This window comes from Bufo bufo, chromosome 4 (genome assembly GCF_905171765.1).
Source record: "Bufo bufo chromosome 4, aBufBuf1.1, whole genome shotgun sequence".
Lineage (NCBI taxonomy): Eukaryota > Metazoa > Chordata > Amphibia > Anura > Bufonidae > Bufo > Bufo bufo.
Genome location: NC_053392.1, coordinates 26,072,415 through 26,095,726, shown reverse-complemented (window position 1 = coordinate 26,095,726; position 23,312 = coordinate 26,072,415). Strand labels below are relative to the sequence as shown.

General features: G+C 42.8%; 1 protein-coding gene across 1 annotated transcript in view; it reads right to left on the bottom strand.

Moving 5' to 3' along the window:
* The window catches only part of LOC120998916 (vomeronasal type-2 receptor 1-like), a 211,871-nt gene extending 189,396 nt beyond the window's left edge, over positions 1-22,475 (bottom strand). The window contains exons 1-2 of the mRNA XM_040429795.1: positions 22,405-22,475; positions 7,177-7,468 (exon numbers count right to left, since the gene is read on the bottom strand). Of these exons, the coding sequence (XP_040285729.1) occupies positions 7,177-7,468; positions 22,405-22,475 (363 nt within the window). The remainder of the gene's footprint in view (positions 1-7,176; positions 7,469-22,404) is intronic.
* Positions 22,476-23,312: the final 837 nt, after the last annotated feature.

Here is a 23,312-nt window from a genome sequence, read left to right as displayed (position 1 = left end):
CGACGGCTGCTCTGCTTTTGCACCCTGCTCCCTCTTTTGCTACGCTGTTGGCTCAGTCTCACCACTGCCTCTTCCTCCGAACTCTGAAAGTCAGTGGCACGACCTTCATTCCATGTGGGGTCTAGGACCTCATCGTCCCCTGCATCGTCTTCCACCCAGTCTTCCTCCCTGACCTCCTTTTAGGTCTGCACACTGCAGAAAGACGCAGCAGTTGGCACCTGTGTTTCGTCATCATCAGAGACGTGCTGAGGTGGTATTCCCATGTCCTCATCAGGAAACATAAGTTGTTGTGCTCAAGAGGAAAGTAGTAGGGCACACCAATATTTGGTTCCACACGGACAGTTAATATAACAATATTTATTAGTAATATACACTATTAAATGAACATACATAAAATTACACACTATAAAATGCTAAAATTAATAAAATGTTAAATACAGTAAAACATAATATTGTTATTAATAAATGTTTAAATTTTTACTGTATTTTGACCAGAGTTTGTTGTATGGTACGGTAATGTCCTTCCAAACGGGTTAATTAACCCGATCAATATCGGGAGTAGACTTGATATGTAGATACAGTCTTTTAAATAATCACTTATATTGTTGCGACTTAATAGTCGTTTCACATATATTATCGCTACAATGTTGCTGCCTGTTGATAGGAATAAGCCGGAGCTATTTTACTCACAGTTTGAAATGGAGTGATACCGGATTTTATTGCATCACTGGTGGCGTCCCACGTGTGATGGAGTTTTTTGCAGGCTGCGGCGTGTAGAAATTACGCGGCTTCGGGATCCTCGGTGGTCGTGTGCAGCCGTACTGTATTGGAGGTCAGTCGGTAGTATGGTCCTTCTGCGTTTTAATGGATATCTCGCAGGAGTAGACTTTGCCAAAAAACCGACTCTCCAAAGAAACAGGTGTCCGGCTTGTCTTTGCTTTTAAAGATAAAGATAAAAGTTCACCGATCCCTCGCTTCTTTCTTTTCTTTCAGCGCTTTTAATCCTCCGGTATTGTGCTTCATTCCATGGGATAGTTACCATACGCGTTTCGGAGTGGGCTACGACTCCTTCTTCAGTGGCTAAATTACCCATGAAAGTGACTAGTTTTTATACACCTAAACAGGTGCGGTCTAGATTGATTAACTTTGAATAGGAAGTGACGTGAGTTCCTTCTCAAGTTGAGAGGGCAAATATATTGCTTACAATCTCAGTATAAAAATAGTATAACAATAGTATAAAAATAAATTAAATAAATGGCTAGGTATATCACTTTAAATTAAAAGCATACATGATAAAATATGTCAAATATGGAACTCTAGAACAGAACGATCATATATATATATATATATATATATATATATGAGAGACCGCAATACCTTTATAAAAATATTTTTGCAAATAGGATCCATTTTCCTATAAACATATCTATACGGTAGGATCCATCTTATTATTTCATTCCATATATACCACCATACTCCGTAATGTTCATCCATAATAGTGGACATAAAGGATAATAAATGCATAATTGAAAGCCGCACAGCTCTCTGTGCGGTTAATACTACAGTTTTTATCTATTGCGGTTTCATTGCGTTTTTACTTTAATTCAGTTTTATATAGATAACCGCCTTTATCAGACATATATTGACATGCTAATTTAATATATAATAGATATATAATGTTAAAAGTACATATTATTTAAAAATTATATATATTCATTAAAAAGCTGCATATACTGTTAATAATAATCGATAGGACAGATAAGTATTCTATTTATTTAAGTAAGTCAACGGGAAGGAGGGAGCTACACAATATATTCTGGATCATAACTATTTCTGGTTTGATTCGGATATATATCTGCAGATATGTGGTACTGCAATGGGCACCAGGTTTGCCCCCGGCTACGCTAATTTATTTATGGCGAATTGGGAACAAGAGGTCATCGATCCCAAGCTGGGGACAGACCTGTTGCTCTGGAAGAGGTACATCGATGATGTCCTCTTCATATGGAAAAACGACCAGGAATCACTATTAAGATAAATTCTTAGTGGACATCAATAAAAATGACTATAACCTACGGTTTGCAGGAAAGACCAGTCAAAAAATGGTGGAATTTTTAGATCTACAAATTAAAATAGAAGAGTCCAAATTAGTCTGCAACACATTTCGGAAACCAACATCAAAAAATAGCTACATCTTGTATAATAGCTGTCATTTGCCGCAATGGCTTCTAAATGTACGGACAGGACAATTCAGACGAATTAGGAGAAATTAGGAGGCTGTAGTTCTGAAAAATCAGTTTCTGGAGAAACAATATCCCACAGAAATTTTAGAGACAGCATTAAACACGGTTAGACAATTAGATCGGAAGTCTTTTTTTGACACAAAAATAAAAAAGGAACAGAAAGACGAAAGCACAAGAATTATTTTACCTTTTAACACTCAACACAAAAAAGTGAAGTATATATTAAATAAACACTGGCACTTTTTAAATAAAGATTAAACAATAGGTCACTTAATTTCACAATTTCCACAAGTCACCTTCACTAAAGCACCTAATTTAGCACTTATGGTAGCACCTACTATTCCAAAAACTAATAAAAATAAAGTAGATTTGTCCATACAAAAATGGACAAATACCACAGGTTTTTTTTCTGTGTGGAAGATGTATGGGGTGTAAAAATACTACGTTCCCTAAAAAAACATTGACGGTAAAATCTACAACAAATAGTTACCAACATACAATCAAAGACTTCCTTACATGCAATACTAATAGCGTTATTTATGTCATACAATGTCCCTGCAAGAGACAATACGTGGGAGGAACAAAGAGACAACTGAAGGTCCGTATAGCGGAACACATATCTAATATAAAGAAGGGTTACGTAACACATACCCTGTCAAATCATTTCAAAACTACACATAACCAGGACCCTAAAGGACTTGTTTTTTCGGCTCTTGAAAAAATAGAAGTAGACTGGAGGGGTGGAGATCACATTAAGAGAATGTCAAGGATCGAATCAAGATACATCTTTGACTTTAACACTCTATTACCAGCAGGATTAAATGCTGAAATCGAAATATATGGATATCTATAGCTATGTATTAAGGGGGGAGGGGGCTCTCAACCGAGGGGAGACCCATGAGTATTTCGATCTCTGGGTCTCCCCCCGGTGATGGACCCCCTCCCTACTATCCTCAATTGTCGAATCTCCCTCCTTCCCGTTGACTTACTTAAATAAATAGAATACTTATCTGTCCTATTGATTATTATTAACAGTATATGCAGCTTTTTAATGAATATATATAATTTTTAAATAATATGTACTTTTAACATTATATATCTATTATATATTAAATTAGCATGTCAATATATGTCTGATAAAGGCGGTTATCTAGATAAAACTGAATTAAAGTAAAAACGCAATGAAACCGCAATAGATAAAAACTGTAGTATTAACCGCACAGAGAGCTGTGCGGCTTTCAATTATGCATTTATTATCCTTTATGTCCACTCTTATGGATGAACATTACGGAGTATGGTGGTATATATGGAATGAAATAATAAGATGGATCCTACCCGTATAGATATGTTTATAGGAAAATGGATCCTATTTGCAAAAATATTTTTATAAAGGTATTGCGGTCTCTCATATATATATATATATATATATATATATATATATATATATATATATATGATCGTTCTGTTCTAGAGTTCCATATTTGACATATTTTATCATGTATGCTTTTAATTTAAAGTGATATACCTAGCCATTTATTTAATTTATTTTTATACTATTGTTATACTATTTTTATACTGAGTTTGTAAGCGATATATTTGCCCTCTCAACTTGAGAAGGAACTCACGTCACTTCTTATTCAAAGTTAATCAATCTAGACCGCACCTGTTTAGGTGTATAAAAACTAGTCACTTTCATGGGTAATTTAGCCACTGAAGAAGGAGTCGTAGCCCACTCCGAAACGCGTATGGTAACTATCCCATGGAATGAAGCACAATACCGGAGGATTAAAAGCGCTGAAAGAAAAGAAAGAAGCGAGGGATCGGTGAACTTTTATCTTTATCTTTAAAAGCAAAGACAAGCCGGACACCTGTTTCTTTGGAGAGTCGGTTTTTTGGCAAAGTCTACTCCTGCGAGATATCCATTAAAACGCAGAAGGACCATACTACCGACTGACCTCCAATACAGTACGGCTGCACACGACCACCGAGGATCCCGAAGCCGCGTAATTTCTACACGCCGCAGCCTGCAAAAAACTCCATCACACGTGGGACGCCACCAGTGATGCAATAAAATCCGGTATCACTCCATTTCAAACTGTGAGTAAAATAGCTCCGGCTTATTCCTATCAACAAGCAGCAACATTGTAGCGATAATATATGTGAAACGACTATTAAGTCGCAACAATATAAGTGATTATTTAAAAGACTGTATCTACATATCAAGTCTACTCCCGATATTGATCGGGTTAATTAACCCGTTTGGAAGGACATTACCGTACCATACAGCAAACTCTGGTCAAAATACAGTAAAAATTTAAACATTTATTAATAACAATATTATGTTTTACTGTATTTAACATTTTATTAATTTTAGCATTTTATAGTGTGTAATTTTATGTATGTTCATTTAATAGTGTATATTACTAATAAATATTGTTATATTAACTGTCCGTGTGGAACCAAATATTGGTGTGCCCTACTACTTTCCTCTTGATCCCAATATTTTCAGAGGATTGGGTGAATCCTCTTTGTAGAAGCACCCATTTCCATTCTTGACTATACAGGTGAGCCCTCTCTAAATACCTACATAAGTTGTTGTGCGTCAGTGCATTCTATGTCTTCCCCCCCTGGGGAAGGGCTTAGTGGATGCCCTTGGGAAACCCTGCCAGCAGAGTCTTCAAACAGCATAAGAGACTGCTGCATGACTTGAGGCTCAGACAGGTTCCCCGATATGCACGGGGGTGATGTGACAGACTGATGGGCATGGGTTTCAGGCGCCACCTGTGCGCTTTTTGCAGAAGACTGGGTGGGAGATAATGTGAACCTGCTGGATCCACTGTCGGCCACCCAATCGACTAGCGCCTGTACTTGCTCAGGCCTTACCATCCTTAGAACGGCATTAGGCCCAACCAAATATCGCTGTAGATTCTGGCGGCTACTGGGAACTGAGGTAGTAGGTTCAGTCGGACGTGTAGCTGTGGCAGAACGCCCACATCCTCTCCCTGCACCAGAGGCTCCACCAACACCACCACCACTACCATGACCACGTCCCTTATTAGATGTTTGCCTCATAGTTAGCGTTCACCAAGCAAAGTAAAAAGTGGTTAAGTCTGTTAAAAATAATTAACCGCCAATAAAAACCCTGATGTAGGGTATTACACTCAATTTTTTTTTTTAAACTCTATATGACAGCGGTATTTGTGGCCTAAATTTCACAGTAACTTATGCACCTCTAATCCCGGATGTGCAGTATATCAGAGGGTTTTTTAACCCCAGTAAGCAAAAGCCGTATTTGTGGCCTAAATTTCACAGTAACTTATGCACCTATAATCACAGATGTGCAGTATATAAAACACAGTGTTTTTCCACCCCAGCATGCGAAAGCTGTATTTTTGGCCTAAAATGAACAGTCCCTTATGCACCTATAATCCTAGATGTGCAATATATGAAACAGAGAGATTTTTTCACCCAGTATGCCCCGGTATGCCAAAGCCGTATTTCTGGCCTAAATGTGACACTCACTTATGCACCTATAATCCTAGATGTGCACTATATGAAACAGATGTTTGTTTTTTTTTCACCCAGTATGCCCCAGTATGAGAAAGCCATATTTGTGGCCTAAATTTCACAGTAACTTATGCACCTCTAATCCCAGATGTGCAATATATCAGAGGTTTTTATTTAACCCCAGTAAGCAAAAGCTGTATTTGTGGCCTCAATTTCACAGTAACTTATGCACCTATAATCACAGATGTGCAGTATATCAGAGGGTTTTTTAACCCCAGTAAGCAAAAGCCGTATTTCTGGCCTAAAATGAACAGTCCCTTATGCACCTATAATCCTAGATGTGCAGTATATGAAACAGAGGAGTTTGTTTCACCCAGTATGCCCCAGTATGCCAAAGTCGTATTTCTGGCCTAAATGTGACAATCACTTATGCACCTATAATCCTAGATGTGCACTATATGAAACAGATGTTTTTTTTTCACCCCAGTATGCCCCAGTATGAGAAAGCCGTATTTGTGGCCTAAATTTCACAGTCACTTATGCAGCAATAATCCTAGATGTGCACTATATGAAACAAAGGTTTTTTTTTAACCCCAGTGTCTCAAAGCAGTATTTCTGGACTTGCAGACATGCAGATATCCTCTGCTGGTGCACTATCGTTGCATAAAATGGCTGCTGATTTTGTATTGATATTGACAAACTAAAGGAAAAAAAGTTCGTTTTCAGTAGTAGTTGGCTCAGGGCAGGCTTAAAACAATTGTGCACTGCACCCACAAAACACATTTGCTGTAGATCGCTGAGTAAAGAAGCAGTTCTTCATAAGATTTCTCCCTGATCTCTCCCTCACAGCAGCTGCAGCCTATCCCTACACTAATCCGAGCAGAGTCACGGGCGGCGCTACGTGACTCCAGTTTAAATAGAGGCTGGGTCACATGCTGCAGTTGGCCAATCACAGCCATGCCAATAGTAGGCATGGCTGTGATGGCCTTTTGGGGCAAGTAGTATGACACTTGTTGATTGGCTGCTATGCATCCTTTCAAAAAGTGCCATAAAGTACGTAAATGTTCAGGTTCGGGTCTGGGTGCCGAAAAACCTAAAGTTTGGTACGAACCCGAACTTTACAGTTCGGGTTCGCTCAACTCTACTTGTGACATATATGTTTGCAGGTAAGTTTAGCTGTTCTATTTTCATGCTTTATCATCTCTATTATAAGGATTTTACTATTTGTTTTTAGATGTTTTTCAGCAGTATACTGTAACAACGTTACTGGGCAGCAAATCCAACCAGGGGCAACATCTGCATGGAGTTTGTATGTTCTCCCTGTGTATTGCCAGCGTGTGACTGACTCCCTTGTTTCACAACCTTCCCTTCACCTTCAGTCCACTGTATAAGAAAAGCATATTGCAAGTGTTTGTCCTTTTTTTACCTGAGGATAGCCATAGATCCCAGTTATCTCCGCTATCGACAGACTGGAGGAAGACATTAAGTGTCCGATAAAAGCCACCACGTTGTTCTTCTCATCACAGCTGTAGTTGGGGACGGCTTCTTCTCGTCCTGCCAGTATACTCAGTGCACTCTGTACAGCTTTATGTTCTAACACACAGGAGTCATAGATCTTGTATCCCAGAGTGATATTAGGTAAGAGGTCAGATCTTCTGTTTATTTCTTCTATGGCGAACATGAAGACCAGGAGATGTCTCGTTAAATGAAGAGATGGTCTACAAGATGTATAAACATGATTACAGTATATTGACCATGTGTCTGTATACCCAAGACATGGATAATATTTTTTTTTCATTTCCATGCTCCATATTTCCATGTACAAAGTTGTAGCCATAGATCTATGCAAACAGTGAGGATACATTTAGAAACATCTTTTTTAGGAGCTGATAGACAAAGTGGATATTACATCCCTGTCCCGCGAGTCCATGCCTCACTTAATACATGAAAATATCCTGCTAGCCTTACAAGCATCTGATTGACATTGTATGCTGTTATTTCATCTACGATCTACAAGTACACCCAAATCCTTTTCGAAAAGTGATTCTCCCAGTGTTACTTCCCCTAGGACATATGATGCACGTAGATTATTACTACCCAGATGCAGAACTTTACATTTATCCACATTGAACTTAATTTGCCAAGTTGATGTCAAAGTCAGCTTGTGGTTTTTGTACATCTTCCTTAGAATGCACAGTACTACATAGCTTGGTGTCATCTGCTAAAATAGAAATTGTGCTCATAATCCCATCCTTGATATCATTAATAAATAAATTAAATAATAGAGGACCCAGCACTGAACCTTGGGATACACCACTTATAACCCGGGACTTATAACTCTCTGGACACAAACTATACTTTCTAAGCTTATAGACCTTATTGTACCTATTAAAGGGCTTCTGTCACCCCACTAAACAGTTTTTTGTTTTTTTGTGTACTTATAATCCCTATCCTGCCATATTGCCATACATTATGTTATTGATGACATTTTATGATATGCTAATTACCTTTCTACCAGCAAGTAGGGCGTCTACTTTCTGGTAGCAGCCGCAGAAAACCGCCCCCTCCTTCTGTTGATTGACAGGGCCAGCCGCAATCTCCTCCTCCGGCCAGCCCTGTCAGGATTTCAAAAATCGCACGCCTGTGTTGATTCGGCGCAGGCGCTCTGAGATATGGAGGCTCGCCTCCTCAGCACTCCCTCAGTGCGCCTGCGCCGATGACGTCACCGAAAGAGAAGACGTTGAGGCTCCTTTTCCTCAGAGCGCCTGCGCCGAATCAACACAGGCGTGCGATTTTTGAAATGCTGACAGGGCTGGCCGGAGGAGGAGATCGCGGCTGGCCCTGTCAATCAACAGAAGGAGGGGGCGGTTTTCTGCGTCTGCTACTAGCAAGTAGACGCCCTACTTGCTGGTAGAAAGGTAATTAGCATATCATAAAATGTCATCAATAACATAATGTATGGCAATATGGCAGGATAGGGATTATAAGTACACAAAAAAAAAAAATTAGTTTAGTGGGGTGACAGAAGCCATTTAAACATCTACGAGGGACAGTATCAAATGTCTTTGAAAAATGCAGAAACACTACATCCACAGCCGCCCTTCTGTCAAGGCTTCTGCTCACCTCCTCATAATCACAATACCAGGTTAGTGTGACAACTTCTGTCCTTTATAAACCCATGCTGGTTATCACTAACATTATTATTTACAGTCACATACTCCTTGATATAGTCCCTTATGAGTCCTTCACACATTTTACCCACAATAGAAGTTTAACTGGTCTGTAATTACCTGTGGAGGTCCTAGAGCCGTTTGGCAACACATTTGCCTTGTACCAGTCATAAGGCACTATACCAGTCCCTAGAGAATTTCTAAAAATTATCACAGCGACACAGCCGTAACTGATCGAGTTCTGTAAGAACTCTTGGGTGTAATCCATTTGGACCTGGAGGCAAGCTAATAGTAATGTTAAAAGCAGAGTGTGCTTGGCATGCATGCTGCACCTGCATTCCCTGGACTTTGTGTGGCTCTCATGGCCCATAAACAGGTAGGAACTAGTGTTAGGGACCACTCCATAGAGGCGACCTTGACGTGGTGAGTGGCTTATTACGCTTTGGCCAAAATGTACACCAATGCCTCATCCAGCATAGAGGCAGGGCAGAATGCTGGTTGCAGAGTGCTATTGCATTTGTGTCTTTTTCTTTGTATATGTATTTCGCCATAGCGATGTGCACCTGCATACAGGGTTGTGCTGACTGAATCACCCACATTTTTTCTTTGTAGTATATATTGGAGGCGTAGCGATCTCCATGCAGTCATGCACACCTGACCAGTCAATCTGTCCTGGAGGCTGGTTTTAAAGTCAGTATAAAACTGAGTCTGCTTATATAGCACCTACCAGTAGCCATTTGGCTCCAGGAGAAGTATATAGTGGGCTCAGCATGCATATTGGTACTTGCATCTCTGGATCCAATGAAAGCTGTAATGGCACCGGACGGGGTTAAAAGCAGAGTGTGCTTGGCGTGCATGCTGACCTGCATTCCCTGGACTTTGTGTGGCTGTCATGGCCCATAAACAGGTAGGAACTAGTGTTAGGGACCACTCCATAGAGGCGACCTTGACGTGGTGAGTGGCTTATTACGCTTTGGCCAAAATGTACACCAATGCCTCATCCAGCATAGAGGCAGGGCAGAATGCTGGTTGCAGAGTGCTATTGCATTTGTATTTTGCGTTTGTAATAGTAATGTTAGTTAACTTAGCTTAGAAACATAGAAACATAGAATGTGTCGGCAGATAAGAACCATTTGGCCCATCTAGTCTGCCCAATATACTGAATACTATGAATAGCCCCTAGCCTTATCTTATATGAAGGATGGCCTTATGCCTATCCCATGCATGCTTAAATTCCTTCACTGTATTTGCAGCTACCACTTCTGCAGGAAGGCTATTCCATACATCCACTACTCTCTCAGTAAAGTAATACTTCCTGATATTACTTTTAAATAGGGTTGAGCGAACTCGAACTATAAAGTTCAGGTTCGTACCGAACTTTAGGATTTTTGGACCCCGGACCCGAACCCGAACATTTCAGTCAAAGTTTGGGTTCCGGTTCGGTGTTCGGCGATTTCTTTGCGCTTTTTGAAAGGCTGCAGAGCAGCCAATCAACAGGCGTTTAACAGTGTGACCTTAGAAGCCATCACAGCCATGCCTACTAATGGCATGGCTGTGATTGGCCAGTGGAGCATATGCGATATTCTTCCATAGACAAAGTCATACAAGTAATTCTGTCACTGGGTGAGCAAGCATGGTTTCCAAAGCTGATATTAAAGATGCCTTCAAACTTTTGCCAATACATCCGCTTTTGTGGAGATGGCATGGTATCAAATGGTTAGGGTCATATTATTTCGCCAACAAGCTCACCTTCGGGTCCAAATCAAGCCCGTGGTTATTTGACCAATTTGCAAAAAGTCTACACTGGGTCCTCGAGAATACTTTTAATGCATACCTGGATGATTTTCTCCTAATCGAACCACAGTCTCGCATCCCAGGTGACCTAGGAATGTTGCGCAGGGTATTCACGGAGCTCAGAGTACCAGTAGCAGAAAATAAAATTGCTGGTCCCAGTAAAGTTTTGACTTTCTTAGGTGTGCAGTTAGACACGGTGAAATTACAGGCCAGCTTACCCGTGGATAAGTTGTCTAGAATTAAGGAAGCACTGCACAGGTCAGCCCGTTGTAAAATTACCACTAGGGCCCAACTTCAGAGTCTTCTAGGAATGCTGAAGTTCGCGATGTGGATAATTCCACAAGGGAGATCTTTCATTTCCAGGTTGCTTTGTTTACTGCATTCAGCCCCTGACCATGACAGTATCATCCAATTAGATAGACCAGCACTCGCAGATTTAGTCATGTGGGACACTTTTTTAACCCACTGGAATGGAGTGTCATTTTTTGTCCCTCCGGTGTCCAGTGAATCCCCTATTATTCATACAGACGCCTCGTCATCAGTGGGATTCGCAGCTATACATGGGAATCACTGGTTGGCTAGTTCCTGGCCGTCTGAAGTAGCAGACATTCCAGGTTTCTCTCACTCTTCTCCTTTGTTCGACGTTTACCCTATAGTTGCAGCAGCAGTGGCATGGGGTAAGTTATGGCAGAATAAAACCGTACTGTTCTTAACAGATAATGCAGTTACCGCAGACCTTCTTAACAAAGGCAGATCCACCTCTAGCGAAGTAATGTCCTTAGTAAGGAGACTAGTATGGATAGCTTTACAGTGTAATTTCCATTTTGAGTGTGCACACATACCTGGCAAACAAAATACAGCAGCAGACGCCTTGTCCAGGCTTAACTTTGAACATTTTTTTCAGATCTCCCCCGAAGCAGATCAACTGCAGACACCAACGCCACATCACAAACTGCTGTTCATGGACTGATGGCACACTTGGCAACTGCCAGGTCACTGATCAACAAATCTCTGTCGATTACGAATACGTTGAGAAATTACAACACAGCCTGGGCTAGGTTCATTAAATTCAAAGAAACATATCCTCGATCTGATTTAGGGGACATTTCTTATATACTTGCTTTTGTTGGTTTTTGCCACACCAATCTGAAGCTATCATATAATACCATTAAAGTATACTTAGCAGGCATCCAACATCATTGGTATCTTCTATATCCCGATAAGCCATCCTTGTTTTCTGCATATCCCGTCAAGGCTATATTGAAGGGCCTTCAACATACCACTTCAAAACCAAAAATCAAACGACAACCTCTTACAGGCTCAATGTTCCGAGATTTATCCAATATGTTAGATAAGGAACCTTTCGGCCGCTATACTAGCCTATTGATTAAAACAGCATTATACCTAAGCTTCTACGGCTTTCTAAGACCAGGGGAATTTACCTGCGCGGCCTCATCTACCTCGGTTATTAGGAAAGAATATCTCAAATGGGTAGGCAACAAGTTCATCCTCACCTTAGTACATTCTAAAACCTCATGGCCAGGCGAGATGGTAGAAATCAGTTACTTCCCGACGAATAACGAATGGTGTCCAGTAGCTCTTCTGTTTGGATGTTAATAACTCTGCCCCAGATGAGTCCCCCTTATTGACACATGAGGCAGCTCCTCTCAGTATCCAAACTTTCCTTAAATACGTCCGCACTCTGCAGTCATCACTCGGGGTCGCCCCCTTGATGTTAACTGGTCATTCTATCAGAATCGGGGCTGCGTCCGCGGCGTCCAAGAATAATATACCTGTCCACATTATCAAAAGGTTGGGTAGATGGAAATCTTCATGCTATGCCAGATATATTCCCAATCTGAGTGAAATAGGTACAAAACAAATAGTAAACATTTTATTGTGTTATCAATAAAGACTTCAGTCTAATTTGCTATTTGATTACCTGTCGTCCCAGTGACAGGTTTAACAACTTTTGAGAGGTAGATTTTTTTCTACATTAACACTTGATTATTGTATAATCTTATTGTAATACATGACATGACATTTAATGCTATGTATATTAATTTTATTTTTTGCATGTGACATTGATCTGCATTATTATTTCATTGTAAAAAAGAATGTTGCTTTTTTGAACTTGAAAAACCTGAATAAAGAAAGAATTTTTAACAGATATATTCCCAATCCTTGTGTAGAAATGTCTCAGGCTTTTCACCAATTGTTATATTAAAGATAACGTAATTAAACACATACGAATATTTTGAACTTATTTGTTTGTCTTTTTGGCCCACTTTAGGCTGCCCTAACAGATAGCAGCCCCGCCACACCTCCACTGCTGTTATTAGGAATCGTATTCGCTCGCTTAGCCGTACTGAACACAAATACTGTATGGAACAGGAGGAGGAGGAGTATGAGAAAACAAGATTTAAACATATACCCTTTTTTGGAGGGGAGGTGCATCTGAATCTTGTGGATTGAGTCCATTGTAAAGCATACATTTAAATTGCGTGTTTGTTCCTCATTAGCTCAGCGTTCCTCTGGTGGAGAGGAGAAGTCATGGGCAATCCAGGCCTTGTTCATTTTTATCGGAGTCAGCATTGCCAGTTGACAAGCGGATATGCTTATCTGTTATGATGCCACCAGCAGCACTAAATACAAGTTCGTGCCACGTGTCCAGCTTGGACACCCAGTAGTTGTAAGGCACTGAGGGATCATTTAGGATGCTGACACGGTCTGCTATGTATTCCTTCACCATTTTCCAAAACTTTTCCCTCCTTGTGCCACTAGGTCGCCCTTCAGGGTGAGGTTGCTGGCGGGGTGTCATGAAAGTGTCCAATGCCTTGGAGAGTGTTGGCATGCCTTTGTTGGAACTGCTGTGTTTTACCATTGTCTCCCTTCCCCAGTTGCCTAAGGAAGTACGGACTCTGCCGCCAGCGCCGGAGCAATTTCTCAACAAGTTCCTTCTGGCATTGCACCATTTTACTTATCCTCTCCTCCACAGGAATGAGAGATGAGAAGTTTTCTTTGTAGCAGGGGGTGGAGAAAGGTGAACACCCAGTAATCCGTGTTATCTAAAATGCGTATAACGCGAGCGTATATTGGGCAGACTAGATGGGCCAAATGGTTATTATCTGCCGACACATTCTATGTTTCTATGTTTCTATGGGTCGAGGGTAAGGCAGCCTAAAAAATGATCGAGTGGAAATGTAGGACAAGTTATTAAAGTGGAAGGATCGAATGAAAGGAAGGGGAGCGCGTCAATTAAAGACGAATTTTAAATATTTTAGTCCCTGTCACCTATGCAGAGCAGGGGTTTTTCATTGGCAAAAATGGGTTAATATCACCCACCAATTGAACAGACGATTTTTTAAAATGTTGGTCCCTTTCAACTATGCAGAGCAGGGGTTTATTCACGTCAAAACCGGGTTCATGTCGGCCACCAATTGAACAGACGATTTTACAAAAATCAGGTCCCTGTCACCTATGCAGAGCAGGGGTTTGTATAAAGCAAAATTGGTAAAATGTCACCTGACAATGTAACAGATGATTTTTAGAAATTCTGGTCCCTGTCACCTATGCAGAGCAGTGGTTTATTCACGGCAAAAATGGTAAAATGTCACCCAAGAATGTAACAGACGCTTTTGCACCCTGCTCCCTCTTTTGCTGTGCTGGTGCCTCTGTGCGACCACCGCCTCTTCCTCTGAACTAGACAGGTCACTCGCATGACCTTGATTCCATGTGGGGTCTAGTTCCTCATCATCCTCCACATCATCTTCCACCCACTCTTTACCCCTGCCCTCCTTGTCGGTCTGCAGACTGCAGAAAGCCGCAGCAGTTGGCACCTGTGTTTTGTCATCATCAGAGACGTGCTGCGGTGGTCCTCCCATGTCCTCATCCTGAAACGTAGGTGGTTGGGCATCAGTGCACTCAATCTCTTCCACTTCTGGTGCAGGGCTATGTGGATGGTCCACGGAAACCCTGCCAGCAGTGTCATCAAAAAGCATAACAGACCGCTGCATGACGTAGGGCTCAGACTGCTTGCCTGATTTGCAACAGGGTGAGGTAAAAGACAGATGGCCATGGGCTGTAGGTGCCAACTCTGATCTTTCAGCAGGGGACTGGGTGGGAGACAATGCAAAGGAACTGTAGGCAATGTCAGCCCCCCAATCTACTATAGTTTGTACTTGTTCTGGCCTCACCATTCGTACTGTCCAAAATGCAGTGTAAGCTGCAAATGTGCTTTCTAGCGCAAAAGATGAGCATTTGTCACCCAACAAAGGTTGAGTGCTCTCATTAAGAGAAACAAAATAAGAGTATTGCAGGTTTGATACCTTTTAATGGCTAACAAAAAATAGAAGTAATGATGTTACATAGCGAGCTTTCGAGACATCACCAGTCCCTTCATAATATTGAAGATTAGGGTCGGCACTGCCTTGTGATGGTTGCGGTGCACGTGTCAATAGGTCGGCGTCCCAACAAACAATGTAAAGAAGAGGACCGACACTCGCAAATAGAATTTTCGCTGCTGTGGTTTATTCAGTCACTTATAAACACATAGTGGAACCAAGAGGCCTCAACAGGGATTACAATATTTCTGGCTTTATCGAATGCTTGACCACGTTTGCATAATATGCATAATGCTTATACTTTGATTTATGTTTGATTTTCAGCGGACTTGAATTTTTCCACCGCTTTACATTGATTCCCATGGTCCATGGTATGCACACAACTGAACCTGTATCGGCCTCCATGTGGGAGGAGCCTTGCATCAAATGACGTCAGTTCCTTTACCTTTTGAATGTATATAACATGATAGTATGAATGTATATAACATGAAACAATGATAGTAGTGTACTGTATGGTCTGATGAAAGCACTTTCTATGTGCTGAAACGCGTCACTATGTGTTTATAAGTGACTGAATAAACCACAGCAGCGAAAATTCTATTTGCGAGTGCCGGTCCTCTTCTTTACACAGTCCCTTCATAAGACGTACTGCAAGAATATATGAAGAAACAGCAATATATATACAATAAGAACAGAGACATGGAGGAATGAATGGACATTTGAAAAATAACAGAACAACATATCAAAGATTTTGAAAAAAAAGGTCCTTAATTATCTTACAGATAAGGGGTGTGAGAGTTTTATGGTCTCTAAATTAATGTTATCTCAGAGATCTGGTGCCCCGACTATATCTATAGAAGACTCTTTAGATCTTGTAGTGTGTCATAAATCCCTGGGACAAATTCAGTCCAGTATTCAAAGTATCAAGCAGTGTTATAAATTTGTATTCCCAAATTCTTCTAGCTCTTTGGGATTTAAAGTTACCTTTTAATATTAGAACTTTCATGTGTTCTTCATTGTGTCCTGGGCTACAGAAATGCTTAGCCGCAGGAAAGTGCAGCTTCTTCTCTTTAATTGTGTGGTGGTGGGACCTCATCCTTGCATTGATTTTTTGTCCTGTTTCTCCAACGTAGAGGACTCCAACAGGAAATTTATTGCAGAGAATCAGATAAACAACATTAGATGTAGAACATGTGAATGTCCCAGGGATCTTATAGTCCTGCTGTGTGCTGGGGATCAAGATCTTATCTGTTGTCATTATATGGGAACAGGTTTTGCATCTTCTTATAATACAGGGATAGATTCCTTTATCTGTGGTACATGGCCTTGAGCTTGATCTGATCAGAATATTCCTTAGATTTGGAGGTTGTCGGTAAGCTAGTAAGGGGGGATTTGGGAAGATTTTTAATCGTTCATCCTTACCTAGGACATGATGTAATCTTTTGGCAGTTTTCCTCAGTACCTCTAGTTGTGGGTTGTAGGTCACAACCAGAGGTACGAGCTGGTTCTGTTTCTTTTAATTGTATTGGAGAAGTTGACTTTTGGGGATCTTGGTGGCTCTTGTGATCTGATCTTCAATTGAAGCAGGATGATAGCCCTGGTGTAAAAATGTCCTTTTCAGATATTGTATGTTTGGGGTGGAAGCTGTCCCATTTGAGGTATGTAGGCCGATCAACAGGTTTTCAATACAGGGATGTCTGTATAAAGCCGTCTTGAAGTTTTATGGTGGTGTCCAGAAAACTGACTTCTGTGTGTGAATAGTTGAGGGTCCGGTTTATGGTGGGATGGAATTTGTAGAATTGTTAATAAAATTCTATCAGTTCATGTTCAGAGTCGGTCCAGATTATTAGGATCTCGTCAATGAAACGGAAGTAGGCCAAGGGCTTTTTGGGGCAGGATACCAAAAAATTATTTTCCAGTTTTGCCATGAAGAGATTTGCATATTGCGGTGCCATTTTACTGCCCATTGTGGTCCCAGTGCACTGTAAATATATGTCCTTGTAAAAAGAGAAATAGTTATGGGTGAGGATGAATTTGGTCAGTTGTAGTACAGATTCTGAGACGATCCCATTCGTCCCCAAGTATACTCGGCAAGCAGTTAATCCATCATTGTGAGAGATATTCAACTACAAGGATTCCACATCCATGGTTGCCAACAATGTGTCTTTAGGGAGGGGACCTATGGTTGACAGTTTGTACAATAAGTCAGTGGTGTTCTGTAGATAACTTGTGTTCCTCACTAATGGTTTGAGGATGCCCTCTATCCAACCTGAGATTTTTCAGTGAGGGTTCCCACACATGGAGTAATTGGTCTCCATGGATTCCCTGCTTTGTGTATTTTGGGAAGCATGTAGAATACTCTGATCCAGGGATTCTCAGGTACCAAGTCTAAAAGTTGAACCACAATAAAACTTCAAGACGGCTCAATACAGACATCCCTGTATCGAAAACCTGTTTATCGGCCTACATACCTCAAATGGGACATCTTCCACCCCAAACATATTAAAAAGTCCATCATCTATAGTCAAGCCATCAGATATAACCAAATCTGTTCCAGCCCATCATACAGGGATGAGCATTTACAATATCTGAAAAGGACTTTTTTTTTACACCAGGGCTATCATCCTGCTTCAATTGAAGATCAGATCACAAGAGCACTCAACTAGTTTTCTATTGGCTAACACAGTACCAGACTTTTTCTTTTTTCTTTTCACCCAACAATGTAACAGATGAATTAGTGAAATGTATTTCCTTGTCTACTAGGTAGAGCAGGGGTATATCACAGCCAAAAATTGGTGAATGTCAAACAACAATGTAACAGACAAATTAGTGAAATTTATTTCCCTTTCCACAATGTAGAGCAGAGGTATATTACAGCCAAAAATTTGGGAATTTCACCCGACAATGTAACAGACAAATTAGTGAAATGTTATTCCCTGTCTGCTAGGTAGAGCAGGGGTATAGCACAGCCAAAAATTGGTGAATGTCATCCGACAATGTAACAGACAAATTAGTGAAAGGCATTTCCCTGTCCACAATGTAGAGCAGGGTTATATCACAGCCAGAAATTTGGGACATGTCACTCAACAATGTATCAGACAAATTAATGAAATGACTTAAAATAAAAAAAAATGTAAAAATTAAAAATTATAATCTTGATCTGGAGGTCCATTTCGAGTAGGAGGTTGAGGAGGCGGTGTAAGTAGCGGTGTAGGTGGAAGCGTCGGTGGAGGAGGACAAGGTAGCCCACACTGGTTTTTGGTTTTAATTAGAGTTGAGCAAACACCTGGATGTTCGGGTTCAAGAAGTTCTGCCGAACTTCCCGAAAATGTTCGGGTTCGGGATCCGAACTCGACCCGAACTTCGCCCCGAACCCGAACCCCATTGAAGTCAATGGGGACCCAAACTTTTCGGCACTAAAAAGGCTGTAAAATAGCCCAGGAAAGGGCTAGAGGGCTGCAAAAGGCAGCAAAATGTAGGTAAATAACCCTGCAAACAAATGTGGATAGGGAAATGAATAAAAAAATAAAAAATAACCAATATCAATTGGAGAGAGGTCCCATAGCAGAGAATCAGGCTTCATGTCACCCACCACTGGAACAGACTTCTGTGAGATATTTAGGCCCCGGCACCCAGACAGAGGAGAGAGGTCCCATAGCAGAGATGAAGGCTTCATGTCATAGCAGAGAATCAGGCTTCATGTCACCCACCACTGGAACAGGCCACTGTGAGATATTTATGCCCCGGCACCCAGACAGAGGAGAGAGGTCCCATAGCAGAGATGAAGGCTTTATGTCATAGCAGAGAATCAGGCTTCATGTCACCCACCACTGGAACAGGCCACTGTGAGATATTTAGGCCCCAGGACACCCAGACAGAGGAGAGAGGTCCCATAGCAGAGAATCAGGCTTCATGTCACCCACAACTGGAACAGTCCACTGTCAGATATTTTTAGGCCCCGGCACCCAGACAGAGGAGAGAGGTCCCATAGCAGAGAATCAGGCTTCATGTCATAGCAGAGAATCAGGCTTCATGTCATAGCAGGGAATCAGGCTTCATGTCACCCAACACTGGAACAGGCCACTGTCAGATATTTTTAGGCCCCTACATCCAGACAGAGGAGAGAGGTCCCATAGCAGAGAATCAGGCTTCATGTCATAGCAGAGAATCAGGCTTCATGTCACCCACCACTGGAACAGGCCATTGTCAGATATTTTTAGGCCCCGGCACCCAGACAGAGGAGAGAGGTCCCATAGCAGAGAATCAGGCTTCATGTCATAGCAGAGAATCAGGCTTCATGTCATAGCAGAGAATCAGGCTTCATGTCACCCACCACTGGAACAGGCCATTGTCAGAAATTTTTAGGCCCCGGCACCCAGACAGAGGAGAGGTTCATTCAACTTTGGGTTGCCCCACAATATAATGGTAAAATGAAAAAAAAAAAGAGGATTGAATGAGGAAGTGCCCTGGAGTACAATAATATATGGTTAAGGGGAGGTAGTTATAAATGTCTAATCTGCACAAGGGATGGACAGGTCTTGTGGGATCCATGCCTGGTTCATTTTTATGAACGTCAGCTTGTCCACATTGGCTGTAGACAGACTGCTGCGTTTGTCTGTAATGACGCCCCCTGCCGTGCTGAATACACGTTCAAACAAAACGCTGGCCGCCGGGCAGGCCAGCAGCTCCAAGGCATAAAAGGCTAGCTCTGGCCACGTGGACAATTTGGAGACCCAGAAGTTGAATGGGGCCGAACCATGAGTCAGTACGTGGAGGGGTGTGCACACGTACTGTTCCACCATGTTAGCGAAATGTTGCCTCCTGCTAACACGTTCCGTATCAGGTGGTGGTGCAGTTAGCTGTGGCGTGGTGACAAAACTTTTCCACATCTCTGCCATGCTAACCCTGCCCTCAGAGGAGCTGGCCGTGACACAGCTGCGTTGGCGACCTCTTGCTCCTCCTCTGCCTTTGCCTTGGGCTTCCACTTGTTCCCCTGTGACATTTGGGAATGCTCTCAGTAGCGCGTCTACCAACGTGCGCTTGTACTCGCGCATCTTCCTATCACGCTCCAGTGCAGGAAGTAAGGTGGGCACATTGTCTTTGTACCGGGGATCCAGCAGGGTGGCAACCCAGTAGTCCGCACACGTTAAAATGTGGGCAACTCTGCTGTCGTTGCGCAGGCACTGCAGCATGTAGTCGCTCATGTGTGCCAGGCTGCCCAGAGGTAAGGACAAGCTGTCCTCTGTGGAAGGCGTATAGTCATCGTCCTGCGTTTCCCCCCAGGCACGCACCAGTGATGGGCCCGAGCTGTGTTGGGTGCCACCCCGCTGTGAACATGCTTCATCCTCCACCTCCGCCTCCACCTCATCCTCGTCCTCCTCGTCCTCCAGTAGTGGGCCCTGTCTGGCCACATTTGTACCTGGCCTCTGCTGTTGCAAAAATCCTCCCTCTGAGTCACTTCTAAGAGACTGGCCTGAAAGTGCTAAAAATGACCCCTCTTCCTCCTCTTCCTCCTGGGCCACCTCCTCTTCCATCATCGTCCTAAGTGTTTTCTCAAGGAGACATAGAAGTGGTATTGTAACGCTGATAATGGCACCACTGGCCATGTTGGTGGAGTACTCGAAACAGCGCAACAGGGCACACATGTCTCACATGGAGGCCCAGTCATTGGTGGTGAAGTGGTGCTGTTCCGCAGTGCGACTGACCCGTGCGTGCTGCAGCTGAAACTCCACTATGGCCTGCTGCTGCTCGCACAGTCTTTCCAGCATGTGCAAGGTGGAGTTCCACCTGGTGGGCACGTCGCAAATGAGGCGGTGAGCGGGAAGGCCGAAGTTACGCTGTAGCGCAGACAGGCGAGTAACGGCAGGATGTGAACGCCGGAAGCGCGCACAGACGGCCCGCACTTTATGCAGCAGCTCTTACATGTCGGGGTAGGTGTGAATGAACTTCTGCACCACCAAATTCAGCATATGCGCCAGGCAAGGGATGTGCGTCAAACCGGCTAGTCCCAGAGCTGCGACGAGATTTTGCCCATTATTGCACACCACCAGGCCGGGCTTGAGGCTCACCGGCAGCAACCACTCGTCGATCTGTTGTTCAATACCCCACCACAACTCCTGTGCGGTGTGGGGCCTGTCCCCCAAACATATGAGTTTCAGAATGGCCTGCTGACGTTTACCCCGGGCTGTGCTGAAGTTGGTGGTGAAGGTGTGTGGCTGACTGTATGAGCAGGTGGAAGAAGAGGAGGAGGAAGCCGAGTAGGAGGAGGAGGCAACAGGAGGCAAAGAATGTTGCCCTGCGATCCTTGGCGTCGGAAGGACGTGCGCCAAAGAGCTCTCTGCCTGGGGCCCGGCCGCCACTACATTTACCCAGTGTGCATAATCACCAAAAAAAATTAATAAAACTAACTTGCACATGTATGAAGATCTAAAAAACTTTATTGTAAGTATATATAAACATATAAACAATACATACATATATAATAAAACAGGCAGCACAAGGCGGGACACACATGAGTAGCAGGACCCAAGGAGAGGCCGGGAGATCGATGCACGAAATAACAGGGAAAAAAAGAATGCTAGCTGAAAGAGTATACCTCAAAACCTCATAGCAGCAACGCCCCAAACAAAGTGCAAAGGAGGCAATTGTGTGAGGTTGAAATAAAAAGGACAAAGTATAAACATACCCTGAATGGTGCAAAGATCTCTTGGCCGACTCCTGACCCAACGCTGTTTCGCCAGTAGATCTGGCTTCTTCCGGGGATACGGAAACACATAAAAACATCTCCCCTATATAGTGCCCACACAGGTGTGTGGAGGATAATTAAAATTGCAGGACCTGAATGACGTCAGCACCAATGGAATTGGAGCCCCAGTACCTAAGAGCCAATCAATAGAACCAGAAGCACCTAATGGAGGCAGTACTAAGATGACAGTGCGAGCATGTGAGCAAGCAAGCCTGCAATCTATCCAGATCCCTCTGTAGTAGTATACTGTCCTCTTCAGTGTAAATTACTTTACACAGTTTAGTGTAATCTGCAAAAATGGATATTTTACTATGCAAGCCTTCTACAAGATCATTAATAATTATGTTGAAGAGAATAGAGCCCAATACTGACCCCTGAGGTACTCCACTAGTGACAGTGACCCGATCTGAGTGTGTACCGTTAATAACCACCCTCTGTTTTCTATCATTGAGCCAGTTACTTACCCACATACAGACGTTTTCTCCCAGTCCGAGCATTCTCATTTTATATACTAACCTTTTATGTGGTACAGTGTCAAATACTTTGGAGAAGTCCAGATATACGACATCCATTGATTCGCCGCTGTCAAGTCTAGAACTTACCTCCTCATAGAAACTGAATAAAATAGTTTGGCATGAGGGGCGGAGCTAGCGCCGGACCGAGATGGACGCATAGTTCACTGCTCCATCAGGAAGATCGTCCCTAACACCAGCTTTAGCTAGCCTAGAAAAGCGAAGATGGTAAAAATCGGGAACCCCAAACAAGGAGAACACCCCGCGATCCTCAAGGGTCAGATTCCCAGCGGAGACATGGAGAAATTTCTCAAAAAGGCGGCCGCAACGATCGCATCACGGGAACCTAAAATGTCGCCGGCCCAGCAGTCCAAGGCCCTGAAGCGGGTCTCGGCACATTCTGAGGGAGACAGTGATTCGGAAGCCAAACTAGCTCCGATCTACCGCTCACCAGGAAATATCTAGACAGAGCCCTCAGCAGAGTCATGGAGCCTATTCTAGCTGAACTATCGGCCTGCAGACAAGAGGTGAGGCACATTGGGGAACGGGTGGAAACCCTAGAATCCCATCATACCGCAACACTGAACCATTAATCTGCAGTAGCGGTTTCCCTTCGCCGCTGCACTGCTCACTTAAATGAGCTGCATAATGCCCTTGAAGATCAAGAAAATAGAGGGCGCCGCAACAACCTGAGGTTCAGAGGGGTCCCAGAATCAGTGCCACCTGGTGAAATCACCACAACCATACTCACCATATGCGGTTCTCTACTGGGCCCCAATTTCCCGCAAGAAGTCGCCATAGAACGCTCTCAGAAGGCGCTGCGCCCTAAACCCAAACCGACTGAGCCACCTCGAGACATCATTTGCAAGTTTCTAAACTTCCCTGTCAAGACCGCAGTCTTAGAAGCTGCACGCAACCACACTGACCTCTCCTATGAGGATTCCAGATTAGAGATCTACCAGGACCTAGCTCCTTCTAATCTCAAAAAGCGTAGAGCT